Source organism: Galendromus occidentalis, unplaced genomic scaffold (genome assembly GCF_000255335.2).
Source record: "Galendromus occidentalis unplaced genomic scaffold, Mocc_1.1 scf7180000076500, whole genome shotgun sequence".
NCBI lineage: Eukaryota > Metazoa > Arthropoda > Arachnida > Mesostigmata > Phytoseiidae > Galendromus > Galendromus occidentalis.
The window spans coordinates 31053-43008 of record NW_003804489.1 but is presented as its reverse complement, the minus strand read 5'-3'; the positions used below and the strand labels follow the sequence as shown (position 1 = coordinate 43008).

Below are 11956 nucleotides of genomic sequence, written 5' to 3'. Positions count from 1 at the left end.
CATCGCGTTTCCGGATGGATCTCTGCCGGAGGGGAGGTTGTGGTTGAAACGTTTAATTCCTCCGACGACAAGGGGAAACTTAAATTAAGCAAAGTTGGGCGCGTTCCTTGCTCTGATCAAATTCTTGGTTGAGCGCGGGAGCGGAAGGGGTCGGACAAGAACGCGTGCAGGATGGGAAGGAGGGGGGACGCTGGAAGCCGGTGGGGTCGGGGGGGGGGCAAATTTGTGCAACAAGTAAAACTTTTTGAACTGTGCAGCTGGAACCGCTGCTGTTTGGCGGCCCGGCAAAAATTCCGATGCTCCGAAACCTAAGGGATGCAGCACATGGAAAAAACTGTATAAAACAAAGGGCAAGTTTGTGTTCACGACGGCAAATCCATCAGATTTCGCCCTCGCCGCAAAATGCAGAAGCCCATGCTTCCAAGCGGGATGGAGCGCGTAAGAACATCATCTGAGGCTCTCTCCGTTTTCTTATTCACACCTCGAGCCGGTAGACGCAGCTCCTGCGTTAAAATGAGTTATGGACTCCGAGCCGCACGAGCAGCTGTAATAATAAATGGACTGCTTTCGGTCAGGCGGGTCAGACTTGTCTACATTTAGGATCCGGGACAAACCCGTGAATGAACGGGCGAGCGACGGAGATGGAACAGATTTTTAAAACGAGGAATGTTTCTTACAGTATGTGTTCACTTCCCCCACCCCCCTGCGGAACGTACCTAATTCTCACAACAACCCTATCATCAAGTGACATGGGATTCCCTGCTTGTCGGAAGTAGCGTGCCGCTCCGATTGAGTACTTCAGGATCAAGCGGCACTCGGCCCGTCAATGAGCGCCGCGAGTTCTCCTAGATATCGCTTCTGGCTCCCAATCGATGGGCGAAGGAGTACGAGGTGGGGAAAGGAGCACCAACGAAACCGCAGAGAAGCGTTTCGCTACAGGTCGCACGGCTCTGCTGAGGCTGGATCCTAGGAGCAGGGTTTGAGTTTTTTGTCTTTTCACCGAGGAACATATTGCCACCGTTTGGCATGACTGCGCATGATCCGGCTTAGTGCAGTTCATATGCATGTTGGGGCTCGTTAAGGGTCCTTTCCGACTTATTAGAAACTAAGTACGAGATAATTGCGTTTTTGTGTTACGTCAGCCATGCTCGTGGAAACGGCAACTTCGCGAAGGCACATACGTCGGGGAAAGCTAGAATTAGGCGAAACTCCGAGATCGACTCCGAGGAAGCCCCGAGCCTCTCGACTGTGTCACGATTGAACCCCGAAAAACTTTTTCGTGTTGGACCACACTGCCAAGGTTCAACGTCCCCGAGCGTTCGAAGACCTGCGGCGAGGGGAGTGCCTCCGAGAGATCAAACCTTCCCATTCGCGGCCGTATATCTCCGCGAGAAGCGGGGATATTTCGCGGCGAGATACGCGAAGTCTCGCGACACGTATCGCACCACTGCCGGAAATCGACACGGTATACGGCGACAATCTGCTGAAAAATAGCCTCTCGCGTAATGTGTCGAGCCTCCATCATACTCAATAAGATAACTGACAATGAGCAATCCGATATCATGATTCCCAGTTTCCTTCGCATCGTCCGCGGAATAGCGAGCTGCCTTTTGTACCTCAGGATTCCATCATCCAGCGCTGGTTCCTGACAATGTTCTGCTCAGCATGCTTTTGCCGCGACAACGTACGCTAACAAAGGCAGACCGCAAGACGAAATACCTCTACAGCGATCCGGAGAGCCTCTCCATGATTCTTAATTGATTCTCGAGGAGACTCACTCGAAGACGAATTCTGTCTTTGGAAGAGGTTCGTGAGACCGTCGTGAGCACCGACCACTCGAAGGACGAGTTCGTGGTGACGTGATGACGAAACCCCGAGATCCTCAGCACGGGATTCTATTATGGTCGTTGATAGAGCTCTGGATCATCCATGGCTGTTGCGAAATATTCGGTGGGTGATTGTGTGTGCTACGGAACGCTCGTCGAAATCCGCTTGTCCCGAGAGAGGATGGTCTCGGTCGACTATCCGAGTTCTACGCCGTCGGAATATCCTCGCGTCGATTGAGCGCATAACGCTGGGTGGTATTTTCGAAGATCGGTAGGAAATTGATCGAATGCGGGAGCTGCAGTCCGGAATTCTTGTATCCTCCGAAAATCTCATCGCTCCGTTCTGATTTAGAATGTTTCGCATCGATTTTCCAGAGGACTCGTAATCGTGAGCCTCTTCCCAGCTCCGTCCCGAGTGGCGACCCAACTGAGGAAGTACTGTCAGTTTCTCTTTGGCATTGAGATGACTCCCAACCGCTTCGCTGATTCTTAATACTTTGACGACTTACGTTCGGTATTTCCCGACTTGGAGCTATGCTTCATTGCGACTCCTTGAATAGATCGAGGACTCTCTCAAGTTCCCCGTGATCCTCGCAGCGTCGATGGGGGAGTGCGTTGATTCCAATAGAGAACGCTTGCGAATATCCATCTGAGGAATTCATTTTTCGAATGCTCCCGCTTTGGATTGACTCTCTGTCAGGCCTCCGGGGATTCATCCGCGCGGTACGCCGATGTTCGGGACAAAACAGATTGCGGCCGACGCGCGACGAGAAATTCCTCGTCATCAGAGCCGAGTGGAACGCTGGAACGTTTGAGGGAGTTGTCTGACAGTTTATTCGAAAAGCATAAGATGAGACATGACTCCCACATTGGAACTCCCCGTCCAAGTTAGGTGCCATCTGTGGTAAGATGATGATCGCGGGCTCGCAGAAACCGTGCTGACGATATCGTGGAAACAAAGCCCCTTTTTCCAGAGATGGCGGCTCTCGCATGTGCTCGCGATCTATTATCGCTGCCTCTAAAGAATGTCTTTCATAGGCCTCGAGGATCTGGGGTCACTTCATATTCTACGTCGCCGCTTACCTCTCCCCCTGCGGTCGCGCGCCATTCGCGCCTTAATAGTCGTCAGTTTGCATTGACGAGTACTCCCAAGGGAAATTCTTCCTTCCCAAAGCTCCGTTGACCTCGCGCAAGAATTAAGGCAGAGCGAGACTTCGATGCAGAGGATGAGGGTCTTCGTTCCATTATTTGGATCATGTTGTTCTTTGCATACTTAGTTAGTGATTTTCTTCGGCCCCAACGACGAAGAAGCATCGATGAATGTTACAATCCGAGTGGGAGGGCATAAATGACTTTGTTCGAAGATATGTATTCCGAGTTATTCGAAGCGTCGGGTGCGTCTCTGCTGCCGGCCTTGGCCCGATTCTCTCACAGCTGTCTAAATTCACCGGGAGGAAAAGGAGGCGAGACCGAATGGCTATGCCCAAGGTTCCGGAGGAGGTTTAGCGGGTAAGTGCAGAGGAGGAACTAGAGAGGGAATTGCATGCATTGTATGCAAATCTCAGCGTCATAGGCTGTCGGTCGTCGTAATATTGCGCATACGAGTTCCTTTTCCGTTGAAGAAGCTCCCGAATCCGCTGAGAAAATCGAACAAGTGAAGTTACAACGGGAAACGTTTCGTTCCAGGAGCCGATCCCCGCGAGCGGCATTGCTCCGAACGCTAATTCGTTGCGAGCCAGCGGGTGAAGGCTCCGAGGAGGTCACAGTCGAAGACAATGCCTTGCCGCGGAGAAGACCTGTGTATTCGTCATCATTTCGGGTCCATAGAATTTCTCGCGCTTTCGATTAAACTTCGGGTCTTATCTTGCGCCCTAAGAGATAGGATACACTCGATACTCACAAAGGCCCCAATATCAAGTGCACCAAGTTTTTGGATTGAGCTACGCACCCGGAATGGAGTTGGTGCTGCGGCTTGAGCTTATTCAGCAGGACGATCGATCGATCCCTCGCATCCTTGCTCAGGCGGTCTACTGGTTGGTCCACGGGTTGTTCGTTCTGTGGGTTTAAAGGGAGCTTACTCACTCCTGTGTTTTTCAACACAATTTCGTTGTTTCGCACGCAAGTCGCAATATCCCTAGCGGCTCCGAAGTTTCTGCAGAGTTTATGGAGCGCAATAGCGACGCGTTGCGTGCACGCAGTTGAACAACTGTTTGCCTCTATCGTTGCCTTCCTCCCGGTTCCTACTTTTTCTACTTCCTGCTCCGATATGAAACTTGCACTCTTCCACTAAATGAAGGAATAGGTATAGGAGGTGAGGCTCATTGCATTTTCCGGAGTGCGTATCCCCCCGGGTCAATTTCCCACGGAGTCCAATCCTTGAGAAGATTTCTCCTGTCTCTGCCATGCAATGCAACTCGTTCATCCACCGATTTAGCTTTGGCATAATCCGGGCTAAGCTCGTCACGAGTATCGCAATGATATCAAATATCACCATCCGAAGAAGCCGATTGGCTGCGGTTCAGAGTCAGGCGGGGACGTACGCGTTTCCCTCGGAGCTGTTCACGGTTGGTCTTCCCTAGTCAATAATTCAGTTTGCGGCCTGTTATTCATGATTTCGAGGCCTCTCCCGCAGAGGGCTCGGTCGCGGAACGTTGGGAGCTGAGCACGTGCGACCGGATTCCTGACGTGCGGAATAGATCCGGGACAGAGCGATCGATCAGAGTCGCATGGTGAATGACGAAAACGCTAATTGCGTAAGTCAGCTGAGCATATGATTTCCCTCTGAATGGCGGACAACAAAATGACTGCGAGCCAATGAAGGATTCATGTCGTCGACTAGCCGTCCGCGTCCGACCGACTCTTCGGCAAGCCAACTCGTCCGGAGAAATGGAAAAACGTTCCATCTGAGCGAGTACCGCCATCTGTCATACGAATCTCCCTTTTCAGTCCCTGGAGACGTTCTCGCGAAGACTGCGCGACGTACCGTCTCACGCATAACGCGATGGAGACGTCGAGCTCTCTCACGCTTGGCCGATAGACAACTTTAGCGACGAGCTCACGCGAGGAGACCTCACTCTGGTCTCACAAACCGTCGATTCGAGTTCTGGCAAGACGTACTCGGGCTATAGATGCGAAAATCTGGGCAGCGCTCTTCCATGTATCTTCCGCCGGGTGGATACCGCGAATGCGGTCAGGGAGTCTCCCGACAAATCCGCGACGACTTCTTTGTCGGACAGACGGATTTTTCCGAGATAAAACCTATTCATGGCTACGAGCTTTCCCCCTCTCCTGCGCCGCGCATTGGTCGACCACCGCCATGCTGACGACAATCTACACAGCTGAGCGGACTGCAGACCACCACCTTCCTTCCAGCGACCAATTTGTGAGCGGCTCGACGCTGAGCACAATGCCGTTATGTACTCTAAGAACAAATCTCCCTGCGTCGAAATTCAGCACGGATTTCGAATTCGAATTCGCCCTTCAAATCGCTAAGGTGCTACAGAAACCGATCGAGGTGAGCCCAGATCGATGAGGATCGACATCTGTCGAATATTCGTAGCCTCGAGTCGAAAGTTGACAGAAACCGGAACAATAACGCCGAAAAAGCGACTCCCCTCGCCATCGTAGTTGATGGACACGATTCGTTGTCTCCTTCGAGTTCTTGATGCGCTCGGTTGTCGCACTGAATGGAGGCTAGGAGTAGTCGTGAGGTTGCGCTCCGAATGCTCGACGGCAGGTAAAAAGAAATGGCGCAGAACTATGGACTGGGATCATGATGATGATATGCAAACCCATACACGACGCGGGACTTCGTGTATTGGAACCGAGTGTATAGGCAGCGTGGGATACCACGATTCATGGTTGGGGAATGATCTCCCGACATTCGGCACCTCGGTCATTCGTGAGATAGAATCCTCAAGATCTCGACTGTCGTTTTCTAGAAATGCTCAGAGTCCCTTTCGGGCGCCGATCGCTCATTGCGTGGAATGGACGCGCTGTATCTCCGGTGAAAATATTGTTCCTTTTGTTTTCAGAAAGTAATCATACACGTGGACCACGAATGTAATATTCGCCGTGGAGGTGACAAAGACAAGCCAGTGCTCTGGCTCAACATACAGACGATAGATCGATTCGACAAAGACTCCAACCACAAGTACGGCCCGCCTATAAAAACGTTTCTTGCAAACGCGCTATCTCTGGATGAGAAGTAGTAAGTTCTTCAACCGTCCCGTTCGCTTTGAGAAGTCGTTGATAAATTATCCATAGGCAATCAGAGTCATGTATGATACTGACAGGGTTTTTCGTTCGCAGTATCACTATCTCTTTACAAGATCTATCTGCAGCGAATTTGTTCTGAAATTGTTCGTCGATGGCCAGAGCAAATACAGTGAACTCCCAAACTGGTTGTCATCACTAAACGGAGTATTTCGGAGCAAATAATATATTTTTTCGGATAGCGTCCTATCTCGGAAATTGTCGAAATCAGCATGGACGAATGCGATAGCCAGGCAGTAGTGAGACTTTCCGAAGAGAGTCCCACGTCCCATCCTAGATTTTTGCGGATCCTCGATCGAATTGACGAATCAAAAATCAGGGAGATCCAGCGAACCTTAATAGCGCTCCTCCCCACGTACTCTCGAATCGGGATGGTTTCATAAAGGCATCAATAATGCCTCAGTCTCGGGAGAGACCACCAGACCGGGAACAAACAACGACAAAAACAAACAACTTGAACTTTCCAAGGGCAAACAATGCCGACGGCCTCAGAAACAGGACTCGCCAGCAGTTTCAGTACAGTGGTCCTCCATTCGCGGCTGAACGGACCGCTACCTGACTTTTGGGACTTACTCGGATCAAGCAGTTCCGACGAGTCTCGTTCGGAGTGAAACAGGCTCCTGGCGGAGCGGAACGAGACACTCACTTGATCGGCCACTCACTTGATCGGCTGGTGCGTGGGAAATTCAATCAAGCGGATTTCGAGCTGATCTCAGCGATTCGGAGCCCGAGAACACCGGCTCCCGAGTTCCTGGGGAATGTCGACGCAATCTGGGCAACCGTGTTTCAATGTCGCCGTGGTAGGATCATGGAGAATTCGAACGTAGTCTTTCCTCTTCTAAAAACTCCGATTAGCGTGCTCGACCTGGAGCGGCATCGTTGCTCGGTTGGTGTCTACGAAAACGAGCTGCTCTTAGCGACCAGGGATCGGCGTAAGGTGGGGGAGAGGAGGAGCCAGAGTAGCAAACCCAAAAACCTGTCGCTCTATTTTTCTCCCGCAACCAGTGTCGTCTTCCCGACGCACCCGAGCGGCACGACCGGCGAAGAGGCATAGCTCCGACAGAGAAAAACTCTCACGGTAAATAAGATCGGTCCCTGCAACGCAATCAATACGGCTTATCGACGGCGCCGGCGCGGCGCAGGGAAAAGGATCGGGAGTGAAAGACGCACTGAGCAAACGAAGCCATGCACGTTCGACGCCGGATTTGGAATTGAGTGAGCGAGTGAAATCCTCTCGCGAATAGGAGTCGTCGAATCAATGAGCCGGATCAAATCAAAGCGAATGCAGCCGAAGCCCTCCCTCGACACTCGAAGATTTTCCCCCAGCTCAGCTCTGCGAGTCTTGGCGACCGTAGCCCGTAAGCCAGAGAGCGGCGAGGATCAATGACCGAAGTTACGGACAACTTCCCGATGATGTCATCGAATCCGACGGTACGACTCACCGTCGCTAGGACGTAATTTTCCATCGGAGTCATCTGATGGAAGTCTCTCGGCTGCCGTCGCGAACATCATCAACAAACTCGTCGTTCGAACCATGCGGGCGCTCGGGAGCTTCTCCCCCGACTGCATAATGTTAATATTAATGAGTTTCAGAGCGGGTCTTTCCAGTCGCGATGGGAGCTCCCCCGTCCTGAATTCCCTTCCTTGATTTTTCAGGTTCACACTGGGTATCGACATCCGCTGTGCCAAGAGCAGTATTCCTGTTTCGGTGATAATTTTGCGTTCCGGAAGAGACGATTGTCACTACGTCTAGGCGGGAGAGAAATTTTCGAGGGCTCGGATTCTCGACTCCGATTCAACAGTCGAGATAATTGAGCTTCGACACTTCCTGGAGCCCGGAGCTATGCGGGCCGAGTCGCACCGAGAACTTGTCTTTCAAAGACGGGTCCTCCCACGTTCGAAATCCGCTCCGATCGAATATTACACCTCTCTTCTCTCATTGACTCCGCCTAGGACTGTATTCCGTGGAGTGGGGGGACCATCTTGTTATTAATAGATGTCGCATTGGGAAACTGCGGTCTCCGCATGCATTTATCCATCAGGCTCAGGATAGGTTTCATAGCTCCATCCATCGACTCTTGCTTCGCTCAACCAACGACTACGATGAGTACGCCTCTGGCAGTTCAGTGATTTCCTCATCGGCGGACCGCGTTTCGCAGGTTCAATTCAGTAGGGCAGCTGGGATGAGACGTTCTGAAGAATGAAGACATCGGTCCATCGTATCTTGAGAGTGCGGAAGGAGCAAGTCGCTTCGACGCGGACCAATCCTACGTCGATTCATTCGGCCTGCGTTGCGTCGAGTAGGGCGCGAGCTCGCCGAGCTGAATCCTTGCGAAAATTTTAAGTTCCCACGCATGGCGGAAATTCCACCGTTTTTTAGCGAAAAAGCATTAAGCGGTTTGCCGTGACCTTCGATGTATGATACCTTCCCCCTGATGGCTTCCCCCACATGAAACGAGAAATCGGATCCGATTCTCTGTTTCCAAAGGTTCTCTCTGGTTGAACTCACGTATAAGGCCTGACGTAAGTGGACAGCAGAGTGGCTGAGACGTAAGCTAGCTCCACTGTCGAGAAAGGGCTCGCGAGATAATGAAGATTGTGTCAGCGAAATCGACTTGGCGCTGTTGCTATTGCAGAGAGGGATTCGATGGCAAAGAAAACGTCATTACCGGAAGACTGGAAAAAGAGTTAGCCGGCTAGGAGCGTTTTAGGCGTAAACGCATTCCAGTCAGTGCTCACACCAGTGAGCCGGGTGTGAGGACGGCTGTTTCCGGGTTGTAATTCTTCCAAAGCGCTCCGGGACCAGAGAATGTCGTTTCCATTCGTACCATATTCTCTTGAGCAGCTTGGCTCGCACAGGATAGAAAAACGGCGGCGTCGTTGCGTCTTTGCGTCGCTTATTAGGCCGACGGGAGGAGAACCGAGAGGAGTTCTTCTCCCTCGTCATTCGCGGAGCTCGTTGCTCTGGTTGAATTTACGATTGTCCGGTGTAAGGTTTCCCGATGTGAATCAGCGTCGGAATTCTAAGCCTTATCCGGTGTTGTCTTCACCACTTCGAAAGCGATTTTTCTCTAGATCTCGACCGTTCCTTCCCGGCTGTCCGGAATTCCTCTGAGGTCGCGGTACGTTCATGTATCGGTCCAACGCACGTTTGCTGTTATTGTTCCTTCTGTTCGCTGATGGAAGAACGACCTCGGCGACCAAGAGAAAATGGCTACTCGGATGTTTTCTCCCTCTGGATTGGATAGATGTCCAGAGAGGTGGATGTGTACAAGTATTCATGTGTTCCCCGATGAGAAAGCACCCTGGTTACTCAGCAACTCCGAGTCGACTCATACGCCAGTTGTCTGACAGACGGGATTGGTATGGCAAGCACACGCTCGCTCGACCCTCCCCCTCAGCGATCGACGTGTCGGTATCCCGTCGTCCCACCCATCAGCTTTATTACGGGTCATATTTCATAATCATTCTCCTGGCGATGATGATCCCCATGACGAGCCATTCGACGAGTGTTCTCCCAAGTTAATCAGGATAGTATAGTCAATCGGATGAGGGTGATAATATCGAATCGATTATAATCCCGCATCATATCGCCAGCCCCAATAAACTCACTTATACTTCGATCCCTGGGAGAGAAGGACAGTTCTCTCCGGGAATTCGGAGTCTTATTACTTCTTCCTACGTCCCGAGAGCGCTGGGCTCTTTTCGAGAGAAAATCCTCGAACTCCCGCTCCGAACGTGGGCTCGCCGCTCGAGTGCAGTTGTCGCGCTCGCAGAAGTGCTTCAAGTATGATCATTATCAGGCTGACAATTGCGGTCTGCGGTGCTTAGCGACGATACGGTGCCAAATAGCCAGTCAGCCATCCACGACACTGAGTTGATGTTGCCGCTCTTGACCACACCGCAGGAAAATGCCCGTGAGGCATTACTCCTCGAAACTACGAGCCCGGGGGGGAGGGGAGAAAGCCGATGCCGGAACGTGAAGGGGAATTGAAGGACAGAGAGGTCCAGGACGGACCGAACTGCGCGCGGACGCGAGGCACCGGAGTTTTGGCAACCCTTATTATTCTCCCCTGTCACTCGTCGTCGAACCGGTCTGCCAAAGCAACTGCGCCCCGTCCACCTCTGTCGTTTAGCCTCAGGCTACCGCAGCTCTAATTGGAGCAAGCGCCTTCCTTGTGAGACCTCGCGACGACCATGGGATGGACGCTTCAGCCGCACCACTTTGAGCGCCTGCCTAGACAGTCAGTCAGTGAGTCGAAGCCGACAAACAGGCCTGATGGTCGATGGCCGTCGGCCGCCCGGCCAGCCAGCCGGACGGGCCGGCAGGCGGAGTCAGTCAAGCAGTGAGTGCTCCGAGCTATCGGGCGAACGATACTTATTTTAGGGCTCGATTATAATTAATGGCATCGAGGCATCCATCCTCTTCAGCAACTTCTACGCAGCTGTCCCGACAGTTGCTCCGTCCAATCAGCGTGTACCGGATGACATGGAGAGATCACTAGGCACGCAAGTCGAAAGTCTCTCCGAGTCGATAGAAACGGGAAAATTCCTTCTCTGTATGTACGTAGCCCTCGTTTCTCCGGGGTCATTGAGGACGCTCGGAGTGGATTTGAAGTGCGCGCGGCCTTCCAACCATTCCTCATATGGGAGTGTCTAAGTCGAGACCACTCGCCTTGGAGAAGGCTCTTCGCGACCGTTTTGATGGAGCAGAATGAGGAAACAAGACGAAAATTTACGCATTGTCCATGCGCTCAGCTTGGCATTCCTCTGATCACCAACATGGATCACTAGATATCCCGGGAGCTGGGAGTACGACACCGTCGAATTGAAACAGCGTCCATTGGATCAGGTGCTCAGCCAGAAATTCTCCGGTAACCGTTGGCGACGGAGCGTTCCGGAAAGAACTCAGATCCTGAGGATATTCTGTGGGAGTTGTCACCCCCCTCTTCCATCCAAGCTCTCGATTTTCTTGATTTGAACTCGCTAGGCTGCTCCTGCTTCGTATATGTAGTGTTGCAGTTTCCAATCTATCCCGTCGCTCGCAGAGTCATTTTAGCGTCGACGAATTCCTTTTGGCAGAGAGAGTTTACATTCTTGATTCAAGTCATGTCTGCAGGTCTTAAGTCTGTTGGGTGCGTCTGGCATCGAGCCGATCCCCGTTCGTCCGTCGGCACTGGACTACATCTCGGCCGAACATCCGAAAGGTTTGAGACGGCATCGCAGCACGTCGCGATATCCTCTGCGACGAGTCGGGTCTCGGAAGAAAGGTTCCACAGAGGCAATGAATGGAGCCTCGCGATGCGACAGGGCCCCCTTCTCTCCTTGTCGCACCGAGGTCGGAGAACGTGGCGTGCTCCAATCGCCCGAGCTTCAGATACGCACAGTTTCTGCTCAGTATATTAGGTGATCGATCAAAATCACCCGACGAGCTTAATGCCAATCTCACGGATAAGGGATGTTGCTCACATCGACGATCAGCTGAATCGTCCATGCGACAGGAGATTAACTGCGTGGCAAACTATTTCCCATCGCAGTCACATGAACACACTCCGCTTACACGGTATTTGTTCGGCAACCAGTAGCTATTTGTATCTTCTTCGTAAATGTACCGTTCGATCAGCACTCCGTCTGGCAACTGATCGTGTTGGTCGTTCGGCTGTTCTCTTGCGGCTGTTCTCTCCGGGCTGTCCTTGGCTCGCTCGTTGAACAGCAGCAACTCTTGGACAGATACGCGACGTGAAAAGCCATAAATTTGTCTTCGAGGACAACAAAAGCTTCCTTGTCCATAGCTCCAGGGCATATTGTCGGTCGGTCGCTCGTCCGCTCGCTCGCTCGCTCAGTGGGTCGGTCGC

The 11956-nt window shown here is 52.1% G+C and overlaps 1 protein-coding gene across 1 annotated transcript; it reads left to right on the top strand.

Annotated features, from left to right (window-relative positions):
* Nucleotides 1-5159: 5159 nt before the first annotated feature.
* Nucleotides 5160-6221, top strand: LOC100905807 (uncharacterized). Its single transcript, XM_003739311.1, has 3 exons — nt 5160-5340; nt 5861-6036; nt 6138-6221. Exons 1-3 carry the CDS (start codon nt 5233-5235, stop codon nt 6181-6183), a joined length of 330 nt encoding a protein of 109 aa, XP_003739359.1. The 5' UTR covers nt 5160-5232; the 3' UTR covers nt 6184-6221.
* Nucleotides 6222-11956: the final 5735 nt, after the last annotated feature.